At 45.2% G+C, this 19,827-nt stretch overlaps 1 protein-coding gene across 1 annotated transcript; it reads left to right on the forward strand.

The window, feature by feature from the left end:
• The first annotated feature begins 248 nt into the window (after positions 1-248).
• Positions 249-15,818, forward strand: tpgs2 (tubulin polyglutamylase complex subunit 2). The gene is made up of 8 exons (NM_001016890.2): positions 249-275; positions 4,226-4,340; positions 8,014-8,093; positions 8,981-9,068; positions 11,502-11,633; positions 12,695-12,799; positions 13,734-13,897; positions 15,262-15,818. The coding sequence occupies exons 2-8, from the start codon at positions 4,292-4,294 to the stop codon at positions 15,475-15,477; spliced, it is 834 nt and encodes a 277-aa protein (NP_001016890.1). The 5' UTR covers positions 249-275; positions 4,226-4,291; the 3' UTR covers positions 15,478-15,818.
• The last annotated feature ends 4,009 nt before the right edge of the window (positions 15,819-19,827 follow it).

Below are 19,827 nucleotides of genomic sequence, written 5' to 3' on the forward strand. Positions count from 1 at the left end.
CCTCCTACTATTGGCCACAAATGTCTTTACCGAAGAAAAAGGGCGGTCTCGGAGTTGTTGCAGGATGTAAATACTTGCAAAGCACTTTGGGTTATGTAGTTCTTACAGGCTTAATTTCTCTAAGTTCAAATGAAGAGAAGAACTACTATACCCAACATGCAATGGGGAGGGAGTGTGCCCTTCTCTGTGATTGGTGTAGCTGCTGTCTACAGAGGAAGTGCCTTTCCCGGCATGCAGAGCGGGAGTTGTGTATCTTGGTTACGGAGGAGGATGAGGTAGGGGCCTGTCAGTGTGAAGGGAGGATATTGGGGGGCACTGGGAAGGGGCAGAGACAGGAATACCCCATTTCCTTCCATTAAGTCATTAGGGGCAGTTTTAGAGAAGGGCATATTTGACATTTTGCCTTGGGGCCGTGCATCTCAAGGGGGAGGGGCAATGGTGATTGATAGCCTATTGTGTGTCAGTATTTGTGTAGAAATAGTTTCAGTATATAATTCAGGGTTGAACTTCAACTCCCAGAAAACCCACAGCTTATGTGTTGCTGCAAATCTCCGCATCCCTCTGACAGGTAGAATTATCAGCCTCAGGTATCATTATCAGCCTCAGGTATCATTATCAGCCTCAGGTATCATTATCAGCCTCAGGTATCATTATCAGCCTCAGGTATCATTATCAGCCTCAGGTAGAATTATCAGCCTCAGGTATCATTATCAGCCTCAGGTATCATTATCAGCCTCAGGTATCATTATCAGCCTCAGGTAGAATTATCAGCCTCAGGTAGAATTATCAGCCTCGGGTATCATTATCAGCCTCAGGTATCATTATCAGCCTCGGGTAGAATTATCAGCCTCAGGTAGAATTATCAGCCTCAGGTATCATTATCAGCCTCGGGTATCATTATCAGCCTCAGGTAGAATTATCAGCCTCAGGTATCATTATCAGCCTCAGGTAGAATTATCAGCCTCAGGTAGAATTATCAGCCTCAGGTATCATTATCAGCCTCAGGTATCATTATCAGCCTCAGGTATCATTATCAGCCTCAGGTAGAATTATCAGCCTCGGGTATCATTATCAGCCTCAGGTATCATTATCAGCCTCAGGTAGAATTATCAGCCTCAGGTATCATTATCAGCCTCAGGTATCATTATCAGCCTCAGGTATCATTATCAGCCTCAGGTAGAATTATCAGCCTCGGGTATCATTATCAGCCTCAGGTATCATTATCAGCCTCAGGTAGAATTATCAGCCTCAGGTATCATTATCAGCCTCAGGTAGAATTATCAGCCTCAGGTATCATTATCAGCCTCAGGTATCATTATCAGCCTCAGGTAGAATTATCAGCCTCAGGTATCATTATCAGCCTCAGATATCATTATCAGCCTCAGGTATCATTATCAGCCTCAGGTAGAATTATCAGCCTCAGGTAGAATTATCAGCCTCAGGTATCATTATCAGCCTCAGGTATCATTATCAGCCTCAGGTAGAATTATCAGCCTCAGGTAGAATTATCAGCCTCAGGTATCATTATCAGCCTCAGGTATCATTATCAGCCTCAGGTATCATTATCAGCCTCAGGTAGAATTATCAGCCTCAGGTAGAATTATCAGCCTCAGGTATCATTATCAGCCTCAGGTAGAATTATCAGCCTCAGGTAGAATTATCAGCCTCAGGTATCATTATCAGCCTCAGGTATCATTATCAGCCTCAGGTATCATTATCAGCCTCAGGTATCATTATCAGCCTCAGGTATCATTATCAGTCTCAGGTAGAATTATCAGCCTCAGATATCATTATCAGTCTCAGGTATCATTATCAGCCTCGGGTATCATTATCAGCCTCGGGTAGAATTATCAGCCTCAGGTAGAATTATCAGCCTCAGGTAGAATTATCAGCCTCAGGTATCATTATCAGCCTCAGGTATCATTATCAGCCTCGGGTAGAATTATCAGCCTCGGGTAGAATTATCAGCCTCAGGTATCATTATCAGCCTCGGGTATCATTATCAGCCTCGGGTATCATTATCAGCCTCGGGTATCATAATCAGCCTCGGGTAGAATTATCAGCCTCGGGTAGAATTATCAGCCTCGGGTATCATTATCAGCCTCAGGTATCATTATTAGCCTCAGGGCTCAGAGTTTCTTGCACGGCCGGGGGCTTCCCTTTCTGGCTCACTGGCCCCAAGCAACACAAAGCTTTATACTGACACATTACTGGGCACTATTTTAAGAGGAAGGGGCCACTGGGTTTAGATGGGGCTTCGCAAGGGAAGGACAAGGGCATTCTGGGATAACAGTAAGGGGGTTCCCAGAAGAGAAGAAAGGGATTCTGGGAGTAGAAGTGGGGGTGCCCATAAAGGGACTTCCCAGAAGCAGACTCATTTGGAGGAAAGGGGAGTTTAGAATGGGAAGAGGGGACTTTTGGTATAAAGAAATAACTTGTGTCACCACTTGTTCCAGCACTAAGCCGGGCTTTATTAGTGGGGGTTAAACCTGCATTACAGATCCTGACTTGGAGCCTGAGCCTTTATAACTGAGCTGGAATCTGTTTAGGCTTAGGCTGACTCTGTATTACTGAGAATGGCTGTAATATCTGACTGAGGCCTAGTCTGTACTACTGAGCCTGGCAGGATTAGCTTAGGCTGAGCCTGTATCACTGAGCGTGACTTTAATATCTGAGGCCTAGTGCATTACTGAGCCTGGTAGGATTAGCTTAGGCTGAGCCTGTATCACTGAGCGTGACTTTAATATCTGAGGCCTAGTCTGCATTACTGAGCCTGGTAGGATTAGCTTAGGCTGAGCCTGTATCACTGAGCGTGACTTTAATATCTGAGGCCTAGTGCATTACTGAGCCTGGCAGGATTAGCTTAGGCTGAGCCTGTATCACTGAGCGTGACTTTAATATCTGAGGCCTAGTGCATTACTGAGCCTGGTAGGATTAGCTTAGGCTGAGCCTGTATCACTGAGCGTGACTTTAATATATCAGGCCCAGTCTGCATTACTGAGCCTGGCAGGATTATCTTAGGCTGAGCCTGTATCACTGAGCGTGACTTTAATATCTGAGGCCTAGTGCATTACTGAGCCTGGCAGGATTAGCTTAGGCTGAGCCTGTATTACTGAGCGTGACTTTAATATCTGAGGCCTAGTCTGCATTACTGAGCCTGGTAGGATTAGCTTAGGCTGAGCCTGTATCACTGAGCGTGACTTTAATATATCAGGCCCAGTCTGCATTACTGAGCCTGGCAGGATTAGCTTAGGCTGAGCCTGTATCACTGAGCGTGACTTTAATATCTGAGGCCTAGTGCATTACTGAGCCTGGCAGGATTAGCTTAGGCTGAGCCTGTATCACTGAGCGTGACTTTAATATCTGAGGCCTAGTCTGCATTACTGAGCCTGGTAGGATTAGCTTAGGCTGAGCCTGTATCACTGAGCGTGACTTTAATATATCAGGCCCAGTCTGCATTACTGAGCCTGGCAGGATTAGCTTAGGCTGAGCCTGTATCACTGAGCGTGACTTTAATATCTGAGGCCTAGTGCATTACTGAGCCTGGCAGGATTAGCTTAGGCTGAGCCTGTATCACTGAGCGTGACTTTAATATCTGAGGCCTAGTCTGCATTACTGAGCCTGGCAGGATTAGCTTAGGCTGAGCCTGTATCACTGAGCGTGACTTTAATATCTGAGGCCTAGTCTGCATTACTGAGCCTGGTAGGATTAGTTTAGGCTGAGTCTGAGCATGACTTAATATCTGACTGAGGCCTAGTGCATTACTGAGCCTGACAGAGTTATCTTAGGATGTGTCAGTATTACTGAGCCTGACTTACTGAGGCATAGACTGTCATGCTGAGCCTGACTTTTTACCTTAGGATGAATATGTATAACTGAGCCTATTATCTGAGCCCTAGCAGCCATACAGATGTATGGAAACAGGAGAGACAGGAATATGAATAGGAGAGGGACTAACAAGAACCATAAGTAATAAAAAGTAACAATAACAAAATTGTAGCCTGACGGAGCAATCGTGTTCTGCTGCTGGGGTCAGTGACCCCTGTTTGGAAGCTGCAGAAGAGGCAGAAAAGAAAGGCAAATAATTTAAAAACTATAAATAATGGAGACCAATTGAAAACTTGCTAGGAATGATATACACTATTATATGCTATGAGCTTATAGGTACAATACCCCATAAATGTGTTTGCTATGGATTCATTTATACTTTTTCCCTCTACTTCAGGGCTGATGCCATTTGTTTGAAGGAATCTGTGGCCCCTGTAGGATTCGCAAGAGACATTTTAGCAACATGGCGACTTACACCGAGAAACTGACTCTGGGCATCAGCAAGATCCTAGGTGAGGCAGGCTATGGGCAGCAGGGGATGGGCGGGGCTGTGGGAAATAAGGATTGGGCAGGGCTATGGGCAGCAGGGGATGGGCAGGGCTATGGGCAGCAGGGAAGGGGCAGGGCTATGGGCAGCAGGGAATGGGCAGGGCTATGGGCAGGGCGATAGGGAATGGGCAGGGCTATGGGTAGCAGGGGATGGGCAGGGCTATGGGCAGCAGGTAATGGGCCTGGGCGATGGGCAGGGCTATGGGCAGCAGGGGATGGGCAGGGCTATGGCAGCAGGAAATGGGCAGGGCAATGGGCAGCAGGGAATGGGCAGGGCGATAGGGAATGGGCAGGGCTATGGGCAGGGCGATAGGGAATGGGCAGGGATATGGGTAGCGGGGGGATGGGCAGGGCTATGGGCAGCAGGGGATGGGCAGGGCTATGGGCAGCAGGGGATGGGCAGGGCTATGGGCAGCAGGGGATGGGCAGGGCTATGGGCAGCAGGGGATGGGCAGGGCTATGGGCAGCAGGGGATGGGCAGGGCTATGGGTAGCAGGGAATGGGCAGCAGGGAATGGGCAGGGCAGTGGGCAGCAAGGAATGGGCAGGGCTATGGGCAGCAGGGAATGGGCAGGGCTATAGGGAATGGGCAGGGCTATAGGGAATGGGCAGGGCTATAGGGATTGGGCAGGGCTATACACAGAAGGTAATTTATGTATTGCTGCTACAGCATAGTAACATAGTAACATAGTAAGTTGGGTTGAAAAAAGACATACGTCCATCAAGTTCAACCATAATGCCTATACCTAACCTGCCTAACTACAAGTTGATCCAGAGGAAGGCAAAAAACCCCATCTGAAACCTCTCTAATTTGCCTCAGAGGGGAAAAAATTCCTTCCTGACTCCAAGATGGCAATCGGACCAGTCCCTGGATCAACTTGTACTAAGAGCTATCTCCCATAACCGTGTATTCCCTCACTTGCTAAGAATCCACCCAGCCCCTTCTTAAAGTTATATAATGTATCAGCCAGCACGACTGATTCGGGGAGGGAATCCCACAACCTCACAGCTCTCACTGTAAAAAATCCTTTCCGAATGTTTAAATGGAACCTCCCTTCTTCTAAACGGAGTGGGTGCCCTCGTGTCCGTTGGAAGGACCTACTGGTAAATAAAACATTAGAAAGGTTATTATATGATCCCTTTATATATTTATACATAGTTATCATGTCACCTCTTAAGCGCCTCTTCTCCAGTGTAAACAGACCCAACTTGGCCAGCCTTTCCCCATAACTGAGACTTTCCATACCCTTTACCAGCTTAGTTGCCCTTCTCTGGACCCTCTCTAACTCAATAATGTCCCGTTTGAGCACTGGAGACCAAAACTGAACAGCATATTCTAGATGGGGCCTTACCAGCGCTCTGTAAAGGGGAAGAATAACCCCCTCCTCCCGTGAATCTATACCCCTTTTAATACAGCTCAAAACCTTGTTTGCCCTTGCAGCTGCTGCCTGGCATTGCTTGCTACAGCCAAGTTTATTATCTACAAGGACTCCAAGGTCCTTCTCCATTATGGATTTGCCTAGTGCAGTCCCATTAAGGGTATAAGTGGGGGCATATTTTTACATCCCAGGTGCATGACCTTACATTTATCCACATTAAATCTCATCTGCCACTTAGCTGCCCAGATTGCCAGTTGGTCAAGATCCTGCTGCAGGGATGTCACATCCTGGATAGAATTGACTGGTCTGCAGAGTTTTGTGTCATCTGCAAACACTGATACATTACTCATAATACCCTCCCCTAAGTCATTTATGAACAAATTAAACAAAAGTGGACCCAGTACAGAACCCTGAGGGACCCCACTGAGAACCTTACTCCAATTAGAGAATGTACCATTAACAACCCCCTTCTGTACCCAATCCTGTAGCCAGTTTTCTATCCATGTGCAAACGACTTCACTAAGACCAATAGACCTTAGCTTAGAAAGCAGTCGTTTGTGGGGAACGGTATCAAATGCTTTGGCAAAATCCAAATAGATTATATCTACTGCATCCCCACTGTCCAGCTTCTTACTTACCACATCATAAAAAGCAATTAAATTGGTCTGACATGACCTGTCCTTCATAAAGCCATGCTGATTACTGCTCATAATGCCATTCTCCACTACATAATTTTGAATGTGATCCCTTAACAAGCCTTCAAATAACTTGCCCACCACGGATGTCAAACTTACAGGCCTATAATTGCCAGGCTGAGATCTTACTCCCTTTTTAAATATGGGAGTGACATTCGCCTTCTTCCAATCCCTAGGTACCATACCTGATGAGAGTGAGTCTGAGAATATCAGAAACAAGGGCCACTGCAATTCTGCCCCTAGCTCTCTCAGTACCCGAGGGTGTATTCCATCTGGACCCGGTGCCTTGTTTACATTTATCGTGTGTAACCCTTTAAGCACCATATCCTGTGCCAACCACTGTGTAGTTGGAGCTGAGGCAACAGTGAAGCTATTGGGTGGGACTTGGCCCACTGGCTCCTCTACTGTATACACAGAAGAAAAGAACTGGTTAAGCACATCTGCCTTTTCTGTATCCGCTGTAACCATATTGTTATTATAACTCAATGGGGCCACACCCTCAACCTGCATCTTTTTACTATTAATATACTTAAAAAACTTTTTGGGGTTAGTCTTGGCCTCGGCCGCGATGCGCTCCTCATTTTCTATCTTTGCCTTCCGGATTGCTGTTTTACAACACTTGTTATAGTGTTTATAATCATTAAACGCAGCTACTGTCCCCTCTGACTTATATTTCTTAAAAGCTTTCCTTTTTTTCCCTATTAACTTCTTTACCTCAGAGTTAAGCCACATGGGGTGATTCTTAACACTTCTACTTTTTCTTATTAATGGAATGAATTGAGAACAGTAATGATTTAATATCATTTTAAATGACAACCATTTCTGCTCTGTATTTTTATCAGAAAACATAATGCCCCAATCTATGCCCTGAAGCGCTGCCCTTAAGGAGCTAAAATTTGCCTTCCTAAAATTCAGTGTCTTTGTTGCCCCCGTGTAAATTTGTTTCCTGCACCAAACATCAAATGAAATAACATTATGGTCACTATTACCCAGGGGTTCAACCACTTGCACATTTGCTATACGTTCTGGGTCATATGAGCATATGTTTAGCACATCAGGCTGTGTTGCCCCACATAGAAGGAGATTTGTTATTTACAACTAAAAGCTTTGGTTTGTACAGAAGAGCATTCACTCACACATTTCCCTCCTTTGGCTGCAGAATGTAACCCAGCAACCCCTTCTGTACGGACCCAGCAACCCCTTCTGTACGGACCTGGCTCTGTGCCTGGGGGGAATATTGGGCTGAAACAGGAAAGGCCCCCCCCAAACTGTTCCACAAAATAGGGAGCACAGAATTGTCAGGGATGTCATTGTACCCTGTAGCCTTAAGGTTTCACTGGAACCAGAGGCAATGGAAACAGCCCCAGCCCATTATTCTTCACCCATTAAATATTACAATTGGCCTTATGCACCCAGGCAGTTAGTGATCTATATAGTGCTGACCTGGTTCGGCTTTTATTAGAATTAACAGGTTGAACTTGATTGACCCTCACTTACAATATAATATTCCTGTGTGGCAATTTAGCCCCATCCCTTACCTATGCTTGTACTGAACCCTTACAGAATCTTCCCCTGGCATTTCTGAGGTGAAGTTTGACGAGAGGGCCCCTGCCGAGCGCCACCTCATTGTCTCCTGGGAGCAGGTAAACTTCATTCCTATTCATTGTATTTGCGGATCCTGCTTGCCGCTCACCGGGCCAATGTTAGCCCAGGAATGTACTGCCAGCCCAGTAATGTTTACTGGGCATAGCCAGGGTGTGCTTACAGCTTGCCCACTGGGCAATATTATCATATAAAAACGAATAACGATTATTGTTACGTGTATGGTGGGAGACGAGGCGACCGATATCGGCAACAGCCTTGCATATCGCTCATTTCATCGATTGCCTGGACGGAAATTATTGATGAAAGTATCGCAAACGGTAAGTGCTGAATTGTTAGATGGGGTAGAATCCCCTTGTTTCTACCTGCATATCTGATGATTTCGCTCTTAACGTTAGTAGAGCGGAGGAACAGACGCAGGAAAGATCGCAATTGTAATGTGTATGGCCACCTTTACACTTAGTGTATTACTCAGGCTTACCACTAGGTGGCACTGTCCATTATCAAATTAGTTGCTGTACATGGTATTGAATATGTTCTGAACAATTGCATATCTTTCTTTATTAATTATTTAATTATTTATATAAGTGGGAGCTGATATGTCACTCGCTTTTCTTACCTAGCTGATACTTTCTCCAAAATAGAAATGTTTAGGAAACATTGGCAGAGGTTATTAGGCCTCATATTTATGTGCCTGAGTTTGCCTGTTCTTATGACAGGGAACTGCTGCATTCTCATTTTCATGTAGGTAGTAAGAGTCGGGGCAGAATCTTCTAATTGCTGCCTGTGGGGGGGGTTTGTTATACAGGAGGTTAAATTGAGAGGGAGCCTATGTCTCAGGCTTGCAGATTAGGAGGAGTTTGTTATACAGGGGGTTAATTGACAGGAAGAATGTATTGGTGTTCATTTCCCTCTCGTGTCTCTGCAGAAGAGCTCCTGCTTGCTGCCTGAGGATCTGAAGAACTTTTATCTGATGACGGATGGGTTCCACATGTCCTGGAGCATCAAGCTGGATGGTGAGTTTAATGAAACTAAATAAATTTCTGTTCATAGTCCCTGTTTCAGCGTTACACCTTAGCAGGGAGTTCACCTTTTACTTGCTCAGCTTGCAGTTTCACTCTAGCACACGTCTCCCTTGTTCTCCTGATAGACTTATCACCTCTCATAATCCTTCTATTGATTTAATAGTGTCCTCTAACAGAGCTTCCAGATTTATGTGTCAGGCTTTGGTCTGCATAACTGGGTAACTCCTATATAGCACTGGTACCAACATTTCTCATAGCCTGTACTGAGAGATACCATAAACCTATGGCAGCATAGGGATTCCCCGGTACTAAGCACAATTCAGCAGGAACAGCCCCCTAAGTTTGCTCATAGCCTGTACAGAGAGATACCATAAAACTATGGCAGCATAGGGATTCCCCTGTACTAAGCACAATTCAGCAGGAACAGCCCCCTAAGTTTGCTCATAGCCTGTACAGAGAGATACCATAAAACTATGGCAGCATAGGGATTCCCCTGTACTAAGCACAATTCAGCAGGAACAGCCCCCTAAGTTTGCTCATAGCCTGTACAGAGAGATACCATAAAACTATGGCAGCATAGGGATTCCCCTGTACTAAGCACAATTCAGCAGGAACAGCCCCCTAAGTTTGCTCATAGCCTGTACAGAGAGATACCATAAAACTATGGCACATAGGGATTCCCCTGTACTAAGCACAATTCAGCAGGAACAGCCCCCTAAGTTTGCCCATAGCCTGTACAGAGAGATACCATAAAACTATAGCACATAGGAATTCCCCTGTACTAAGCACAATTCAGCAGGAACAGCCCCCTAAGTTTGCTCATAGCCTGTACAGAGAGATACCATAAAACTATGGCACATAGGGATTCCCCTGTACTAAGCACAATTCAGCAGGAACAGCCCCCTAAGTTTGCTCATAGCCTGTACAGAGAGATACCATAAAACTATGGCACATAGGGATTCCCCTGTACTAAGCACAATTCAGCAGGAACAGCCCCCTAAGTTTGCTCATAGCCTGTACAGAGAGATACCATAAAACTATGGCAGCATAGGGATTCCCCTGTACTAAGCACAATTCAGCAGGAACAGCCCCCTAAGTTTGCTCATAGCCTGTACAGAGAGATACCATAAAACTATGGCCGCATAGGGATTCCCCTGTACTAAGCACAATTCAGCAGGAAGATGTTATGGTACAGTGGCCCTTTAGAAACGACTCTTTATGTACAGAGTTTGCCATTAATGCCATTATTGCTCTGCCTCGGCCTGAATGTTTTCCGTTCTGTGAGGTTATAGAATAATCAGTAAATACATCACTTACAGGGTCATTATGCTCAGTACTTACAGCAAGGTCTGTGAGCAATAACAGACCCGGATTAGCCTGTGTGCCGCTTATCACTGGAGATTGTGCTGAAAGCCTCTCATTCTCTGTGTTAATATGTCACTAAGCTGTTCATATACACACAGCTTATTAACCCTTTAGGTCAACTCACTGAAGCCTCTGCTAAACAGCTGAGCTTAGGTCATTCGGGTGGAAATTGCTTGGAAAAGCCAATCTGTTGCTGAATGAAGTTGGCCATACACGGGCAGATTTAAACTCTGATCCTTCAGAGCGATTTGGCAGTTTATCTGCCTGTGTATGGGGCCCTCCTACAAGCTTCCCCAACTGATACTTAAGGTGGCCATACACGGACCGATTTTTTACTTACAAACGACCGATTCCCGAACGATCCGATGCTATCGTTAAGTTATCGTATAGTTGGTGGTGTACGAACGATCGTCGGCCCACTAAACGAGCCGACATTATCGTCCCCAAAATCGATCGGCCAGGTTTAAAAATTTTGGTCGTTTAACGATAAAATCTGCCATTTGTCTTTCAACGATTGTTCTCTGCGCATGTCACGATTGCCAGCAACGACATCGATCGTACGTAGATGTACGATCGTAGGTATTTTACGATAATGATGCGACAAAATCTTTCCCGAATTATCGTTGCCCGTGGATGGCATATCGTATGGGAACTCGATCGCCATACGATCGTTTGTCGATATAATCGTTCATCGCACAACGAGCGAAATCGCCTCGTGTATGGCCACCTTTAGGCTAAAGTCATCCAGATGTGGGTTGGCCAGGCTTGATTTTCCTGTCAAATTGAGGACTGCGTCAGCTCATTGATGCACCCAAGACACACAGAGCTACTAGTAGCAGCTACTTGTCACAGCTACAGAAACAGACAATGCTGATCATTTATTAATAATTGTCTCTACGTGTGTTTTAGCAGGGGCAATTCTCAGTATTGTCTATGGCAGGGGATTTTCTGGGGTTTACTAGCTGTGACAAGTAGCTGCTACTAAGTAGCTCCATGTGTCTCTCACCCTTCAACTGTGGTCCCTATTCTCTATTACTTACCTTATGTCTTTGTTTTCAGACAGCACCGTTCAAGTGGGATCCATGGTAGTTAACAGCATATCTGATCTGTGCCGCCTGGGAGGCTCCTCTGCATATGCCCTGCCCAGTGCACCTACGCTCGCTGACCTGGAGGATGAGCCCGAGGAAGAGGGTATAACGCAAGTGATGGCCTCATATATAAATGTGTCCCACTGTATATCTAAATGAGTGAACAATGGGAAGGGAGCAAAATAGTAACTCCCAGTAGGTATCAGAAATCCAAGTCCGGCTTGGGACTCCTCCAGTTACATGGGAGTAGGAGAAACAATAGGTTAGCTGAAAGCAGTTCTAATGTGTAGCTACTGGCTCCTTCTGAAAGCTCAGACTCAGGCACACTTTACTTCTGCGCTGCAAGTTGGAGTGATATCCCCCCTCCCCCCCAGCAGCCGATCAGCAGAACAATGGAAAGGGAGCAAGATAGCAGCTCCCAGTAGGTATCAGAATAGCACTCAATAGTAAGAAATCCAAGTCCGGCTTGGGACTCCTCCAGTTACATGGGAGTAGGAGAAACAATAGGTTAGCTGAAAGCAGTTCTAATGTGTAGCGCTGGCTGAAAGCTCAGACTCAGGCACAAGGCACTGAGATGGCGCCTACACACTAATATTACAGCTACAAATACATTTGTTGGTTCAAGAATAAAAGGTTAAATGGCAGAGGGAATTATTTGCTGTGTAACAGTGTCATTTAGAAATAAAAAGCACTCCATAAAAATCATCACTGTATCCTTTTAAGGTGGCCATACACGGGCACATTTCAGCTGCCGACTGGGGTCCTTCACACCGATTTGGCAGCTTATCTGCCCCTGTATGGGCACCCCCGACAGGCCTAACCAACCAATATCTGGTCAGATCTCAATCGGGTAGGTTTGATTTTCCCGACGGATTGGGGACCCCGTCAGCTAGATAATAATCCAAAGGTCCATATTTCACCGTTTCTACTTGATATTTTGACCCGAGGGCCAAACGTTTAAATTAACCCAATATGTCTGTGTATGGCCATCTTTAGATAAAAGAAATTGCCTATAAACCTGTTACAAACCCCACCCATTACCTATGATTCCATTTGTTTGTGCCACATGGTACAGCTGAATCAGTGAAGGTGAAACAGTGACCCACTTGGTTGTTTTGCTCCCGTTCTGCTGACTGAGCACATATTTCCAATCTCTCCCCGCAGGTTGCCAGCAGCAGCCACACTTTGACTCTCGGAATGCGATCTTCGAACTGGATCCGTGCAGCGGCAATGGGAAAGTGTGTCTGGTTTATAAAACCGCTGGGTCAGGTGGGTTCAGAGAGAGAGAACTTCCCTTATGTAACATAATATTTAGGTTGGTGTAAACAGTTCCATAGTTTCATGCATTCTACGGGTATGGGATACGTTATCCAGAAACCTATTATCCAGAAAGCTCTGAATTACAGGAAGGTCATCGCCCATAGACTCCTTTTTAATCAAATAATCCAAAATTTGAAAACTTATAACTTTTTCATTGTAATAATAAAACAGTACCTTGTGATTGATCCCAACTAAGATATAATTACCCCTTATTGGGGGCAGAACAGCCCTATTGGGTTTATTTCATGGTTAAATGATTCCCTTTTCTCTGTAATAATAAAACAGTACCTGTACTTGATCCCAACTAAGATTTAATTACCCCTTATTGGGGGCAGAACAACCCTATTGGGTTTATTTAATGGTTAAATAATTCCCTTTTCTCTGTAATAATAAAACAGTACCTGTACTTGATCCCAACTAAGATATAATTACCCCTTATTGGGGGCAGAACAGCCCTATTGGGTTTATTTAATGGTTAAATGATTCCCTTTTCTCTGTAATAATAAAACAGTACCTGTACTTGATCCCAACTAAGATATAATTACCCCTTATTGGGGCAGAACAGCCCTATTGGGTTTATTTAATGGTTAAATGGTTCCCTTTTCTCTGTAATAATAAAACAGTACCTGTACTTGATCCCAACTAAGATATAATGAATCCTTATTGGGGGCAAAACATTCCTATGGGGTTGATTTAGTTTTTAAGTGATTTTTTTTTTTTTATGGACTTAAAGTATGGAGACCCAAATTATGGAAAGATCCTTTATGCGGGATACCCCAGGTCCTGAGCATTCTGGATAATAGGCCCCATACCTGTAGCTCTCATAATGAGAATGTAGCTATTGGATCAATGTATCTCTGTGTTTGTCTTTGCAACATCCCAGGAGCGGCAGCACCTGACCCAGAAATCTGGTTCCTGGACAGAGCTCTCTATTGGCATTTCCTGACCCATAACTTTACCTCCTACTACCGACTCCTACTGTGCCACCTGGGGCTCCCTCAGTGGCAATACGCTTTCACCAGTTACGGGCTGAGCCCTCAGGCTAAGGTAGGAATCTTTATTATATCTGTAAGAGGAGCTAAGTGTAAGTGCCCAGGTTTGCCCTAGGCAGAATGCTGCGTGTAGTATATATATATATATATATATATATATATATATATATATATATATAAAATATATAAAGTATTTGTGCCAAGTGCCTGTTATTGTGCTTAAGGAGCAGAGGGCAGAGGCACAAGGGAGCTGGGTACTTTATATCTGCCACAACTCCCTGCACCTTTTTACTGCTGCTGAGAATAGAGACTGAAGCCACTGACCTGGAGCTAAGTACACAACTCCCTGCACCTTTGCACTGAGAATAGATGACTGAGGCCACTGACCGGAGCTAAGTACACAACTCCCTGCACCTTTGCGCTGCTGCTGAGAATAGATGATTGGAGGGCACTGACCAGGAGCTAAGTACACAACTCCCTGCACCTTTGCACTGCTGCTGAGAAAAGATGACTGAGGCCACTGACCAGGGGCTAAGTACATAACTCCCTGCACCTTTGCACTGCTGCTGAGAATAGATGACTGAAGCCACTGACCAGGAGCTAAGTACACAACTCCCTGCACCTTTACAGTGCTGCTGAGAATAGATGGCTGAAGCCACTGATCAGGAGCTAAGTACAAAACTCCCTGCACCTTTGCACTGCCACTGAGAATAGATGACTGAGGCCACTGATCAGGAGCTAAGTACAAAACTCCCTGCACCTTTGCACTGCTGCTGAGACTAGATGACTGAAGCCACTGACCAGGAGCTTAGTAAACAACTCCCTGCACCTTTGCACTGCCACTGAGAATAGATGACTGAGATCACTGACCAGGAGCTAAGTACACAACTCCCTGCACCTTTGCACTGCTGCTGAGAATAGATGACTGAAGCCACTGACCAGGAGCTAAGTACATAACTCCCTGCACCTTTGCACTGCTGCTGAGAATAGATGACTGAGGCCACTGACCAGGAGCTAAGTACACAACTCCCTGCACCTTTGTGCTGCTGAGAATAGATGACTGAAGCCACTGACCAGGAGCTAAGTACATAACTCCCTGCACCTTTGCACTGCTGCTGAGAATAGATGACTGAAGCCACTGACCAGGAGCTAAGTACATAACTCCCTGCACCTTTGCACTGCTGCTGAGAATAGATGACTGAAGCCACTGACCAGGAGCTAAGTACACAACTCCCTGCACCTTTGCACTGCTGCTGAGAATAGATGACTGAAGCCACTGACCAGGAGCTAAGTACACAACTCCCTGCACCTTTGCACTGAGAATAGATGACAGAAGCAAATCCGGTGCAAGGTTTATGGTAAATCCACCGGATTACTAGACTTCTCTCCACCAGAGTGACCTCAGCTTTTACCTTCCAGCAATGGTTCAACTCGTACAGACCCATCACCTTCGAAGCTGCGGCCGAGTCCGAAGAACCGGACACTTTCATCAACAAACTAGACCCCAACAAGATTTTCAAGAGCAAAAACAAAACTCCCCAAACAAAGAAAAAACTGCCCCCTCCACCTGCTCTGCCCCAAAAAGGGCCCCTGGGTAGAAACCCCTCGGCATCTGGGAACCCTGCGCGGAAATGAAAGTCCTTAGTATTTATATTTAATTCTTCTATTTATTTTGCAAACAAAACAAAATGATTGCACAGACTTTGGAGCTCTGATAACTGCGCAGAGCGGCCCGTGCACTTGTAACGTGTTTCTATGTACACTGCAAAGGCATGGCCTCATATACTAAACTCCACCCCACCCCTTTAATAAAAGGCATTTTGGTGCTTACTGGGAAACTGACCACAAAATACAGCATGTAAGAGAGTCAGCTTCAATTAAACTCATAGCAACACCTTGCTGCACTCAGAGCATTCCCCCTGCTTTTTTAGGATTTGCCAGTTTTTTTGTTAATAAAACTAAAATATTCCTTTGTATTGCTAAGTTTTCTTATTTGAGACACTGCTAGAATCTCAGCCATAAAACAGGGCAGGACTGCTGCTTACAATGGGGGGATCAGATAGGGTCTGTGCCACTGTGACAGAATGCTCTGTTATACAGATAGCTAGAATCTCAGCCATAAAGCAGGGCAGGACTGCTGCTTACAATGGGGGGATCAGATAGGATCTGTGCCACTGTGACAGAATGCTCTGTTATACAGATAGCTAGAATCTCAGCCATAAAGCAGGGCAGGACTGCTGCTTACAATGGGGGAATTAGATAGGATCTGTGCCACTGTGACAGAATGCTCTGTTATACAGATAGCTAGAATCTCAGCCATAAAGCAGGGCAGGACTGCTGCTTACAATGGGGGGATCAGATAGGGTCTGTGCCACTGTGACAGAATGCTCTGTTATACAGATAGCTAGAATCTCAGCCATAAAGCAGGGCAGGACTGCTGCTTACAATGGGGGGTATCAGATAGGATCTGTGCCACTGTGACAGAATGCTCTGTTATACAGATAGCTAGAATCTCAGCCATAAAGCAGGGCAGGACTGCTGCTTACAATGGGGGGGATCAGATAGGATCTGTGCCACTGTGACAGAATGCTCTGTTATACAGATAGCTAGAATCTCAGCCATAAAGCAGGGCAGGACTGCTGCTTACAATGGGGGGGGGGGGGGATCAGATGGGATCTGTAGCTATGAATTGCCATAAAGTGAAGATATGGGTAAAGGCACAGGGCACAGATGATGTAGTAATGGGATAACTTATTTGTTGGACATAGCACTGTTATATCATAAGCAAATACATGATTAGAGTTGGTTTCCTAGTGGAACAGAGGGCATATGATTATTTGGTACGTGACTATTTTGGTCCCTTCTAACCTTTGCACATTACCCTAATCGCCTTACTTACCCTTTGTTTCACTCTTTGGCATAGCATCATGTGCATCAGCCAATCACATGCTGGCTTCTAACAAAGTGATGGAATGGCATTGGCATCCAAGGCTGGCATATCAGGGAAACATTTGCGTGCTTGGTGCCATCACCAAATGAGCAATAATTGTTCAAAAGCTCTCCAGTTGGAGTTATAACAGCTATCTAGTTGCTAGGGTTCAAGTTACCTTAGCAACCAGTAAGGGGCTTGTATAAGAGACTAATATATGAATAGGAGAGGGATAGAATAGAACAAAAAGTTATAAAAAGTAACAATAACAACAAAACTGGAGCCTCACAGAGAAATAATTTTTGGCTGCCGGGGTCAGTGACCCCCATTTCAAAGGTACAAAGAGTCAGAAGAAGGCAAAAGAATAATTCAAAACCTATAAGAAATAAATAATGAAGACCAATTGAAAAGTTTCTTAGAATTGGTCATTTTATATCATTTAAAGTTAAATTAAAGGCTAACCACCCCTTTAAGGCAGCATTGCCCTTGCACAAGGCTGCAGGCTGAGTTATACAGGGAACTCTGAGTATCACTCATGTATTATAAGGGATAATGTACCCCCTACTGTAAATGATAAGGATATTAGCAGTCACTGAGGGGTTCTGTGCCCCCCATATAAAGGCACAAGGCTGCAGGCTGAGTTATACAGGGAACTCTGAGTATCACTCATGTATTATAAGGGATAATGTACCCCCTACTGTAAATGATAAGGATATTAGCAGTCACTGAGGGGTTCTGTGCCCCCCATATAAAGGCACAAGGCTGCAGGCTGAGTTATACAGGGAACTCTGAGTATCACTCATGTATTATAAGGGATAATGTACCCCCTACTGTAAATGATAAGGATATTAGCAGTCACTGAGGGGTTCTGTGCCCCCCATATAAAGGCACAAGGCTGCAGGCTGAGTTATACAGGGAACTCTGAGTATCACTCATGTATTATAAGGGATAATGTACCCCCTACTGTAAATGATAAGGATATTAGCAGTCACTGAGGGGTTCTGTGCCCATATAAAGGTACAAGGCTGCAGGTTGAGTTATACAGGGAACTCTGAGTATCACTCATGTATTATAAGGGATAATGTACCCCCTACTGTAAATGATAAGGATATTAACAGTCACTGAGGGGTTCTGTGCCCATATAAAAGCACAAGGCTGCAGGCTGAGTTATACAGGGAACTCTGAGTATCACTCATGTATTATAAGGGGTAATGTACCCCCTACTGTAAATGATAAGGATATTAGCAGTCACTGAGGGGTTCTGTGCCCCCCATATAAAGGCACAATGCTGCAGGCTGAGTTATACAGGGAACTCTGAGTATCACTCATGTATTATAAGGGATAATGTACCCCCTACTGTAAATGATAAGGATATTAGCAGTCACTGAGGGGTTCTGTGCCCATATAAAGGTACAAGGCTGCAGGTTGAGTTATACAGGGAACTCTGAGTATCACTCATGTATTATAAGGGATAATGTACCCCCTACTGTAAATGATAAGGATATTAGCAGTCACTGAGGGGTTCTGTGCCCCCCATATAAAGGCACAAGGCTGCAGGTTGAGTTATACAGGGAACTCTGAGTATCACTCATGTATTATAAGGGATAATGTACCCCCTACTGTAAATGATAAGGATATTAGCAGTCACTGAGGGGTTCTGTGCCCCCCATATAAAGGCACAAGGCTGCAGGTTGAGTTATACAGGGAACTCTGAGTATCACTCATGTATTATAAGGGATAATGTACCCCCTACTGTAAATGATAAGGATATTAGCAGTCACTGAGGGGTTCTGTGCCCCCCATATAAAGGCACAAGGCTGCAGGCTGAGTTATACAGGGAACTCTGAGTATCACTCATGTATTATAAGGGATAATGTACCCCCTACTGTAAATGATAAGGATATTAGCAGTCACTGAGGGGTTCTGTGCCCACATAAAGGTACAAGGCTGCAGGTTGAGTTATACAGGGAACTCTGAGTATCTGTATTATAAACCTGTGTATTACCTGACATTATGTTTATATGGCACTAACTATACATGTCCAGCTGGCACATAAAAATATTGTTAATGTTTAAATCATTTTTATCAATAGCTATTAAATGCTATCACACCCCAGTTGTGACTCATGTGGTTAGCGTGCAAACAGCTGAGAGATACACCATACTGTGCAACAGTACAGGCCAGGTTTTACTTTTCCTCTCCAAGTTTGGTTACTGCCTCGGTCTGTATTCTACCTGCTGCAGGAAAGAGAGAGAGACATGGTGCCTATAGTAACAGTGGGGGGATAATAGCCTCTGGGAAGGGACTGGGGCTGTGGGATAGCAGGTATAGTAGGGAGAGATGGTGCCTATAGTAGCAGTGGGATAATAGCCTCTGGGAAGGGACTGGGGCTGTGGGATAGCAGGTATAGTAGGGAGAGATGGTGCCTATAGTAGCAGTGGGGGGATAATAGCCTCTGGGAAGGGACTGGGGCTGTGGGATAGCAGGTATAGTAGGGAGAGATGGTGCCTATAGTAACAGTGGGGGGATAATAGCCTCTGGGAAGGGACTGGGGCTGTGGGATAGCAGGTATAGTAGGGAGAGATGGTGCCTATAGTAGCAGTGGGGGGATAATAGCCTCTGGGAAGGGACTGGGGCTGTGGGATAGCAGGTATAGTAGAGAGAGATGGTGCCTATAGTAGCAGTGGGGGGATAATAGCCTCTGGGAAGGGACTGGGGCTGTGGGATAGCAGGTATAGTAGGGAGAGATGGTGCCTATAGTAGCAGTGGGGGGATAATAGCCTCTGGGAAGGGACTGGGGCTGTGGGATAGCAGGTATAGTAGGGAGAGATGGTGCCTATAGTAGCAATGGGGGGATAATAGCCTCTGGGAAGGGACTGGGGCTGTGGGATAGCAGGTATAGTAGGGAGAGATGGTGCCTATAGTAACAGTGGGGGGATAATAGCCTCTGGGAAGGGACTGGGGCTGTGGGATAGCAGGTATAGTAGAGAGAGATGGTGCCTATAGTAGCAGTGGGGGATAATAGCCTCTGGGAAGGGACTGGGGCTGTGGGATAG

Source organism: Xenopus tropicalis, chromosome 1, assembly GCF_000004195.4.
Source record: "Xenopus tropicalis strain Nigerian chromosome 1, UCB_Xtro_10.0, whole genome shotgun sequence".
NCBI lineage: Eukaryota > Metazoa > Chordata > Amphibia > Anura > Pipidae > Xenopus > Xenopus tropicalis.

Excerpts from the sequence above, each read along its gene's own strand:
- tpgs2 (NM_001016890.2), top strand. The coding sequence starts at position 4,292 with ATGGCGACTTACACCGAGAAACTGACTCTGGGCATCAGCAAGATCCTA. Across the intron at positions 9,069-11,501 it reads CTGGAGCATCAAGCTGGATG|ACAGCACCGTTCAAGTGGGA; the intron begins GTGAGTTTAATG and ends CTTTGTTTTCAG. Across the intron at positions 11,634-12,694 it reads GGATGAGCCCGAGGAAGAGG|GTTGCCAGCAGCAGCCACAC; the intron begins GTATAACGCAAG and ends CTCTCCCCGCAG.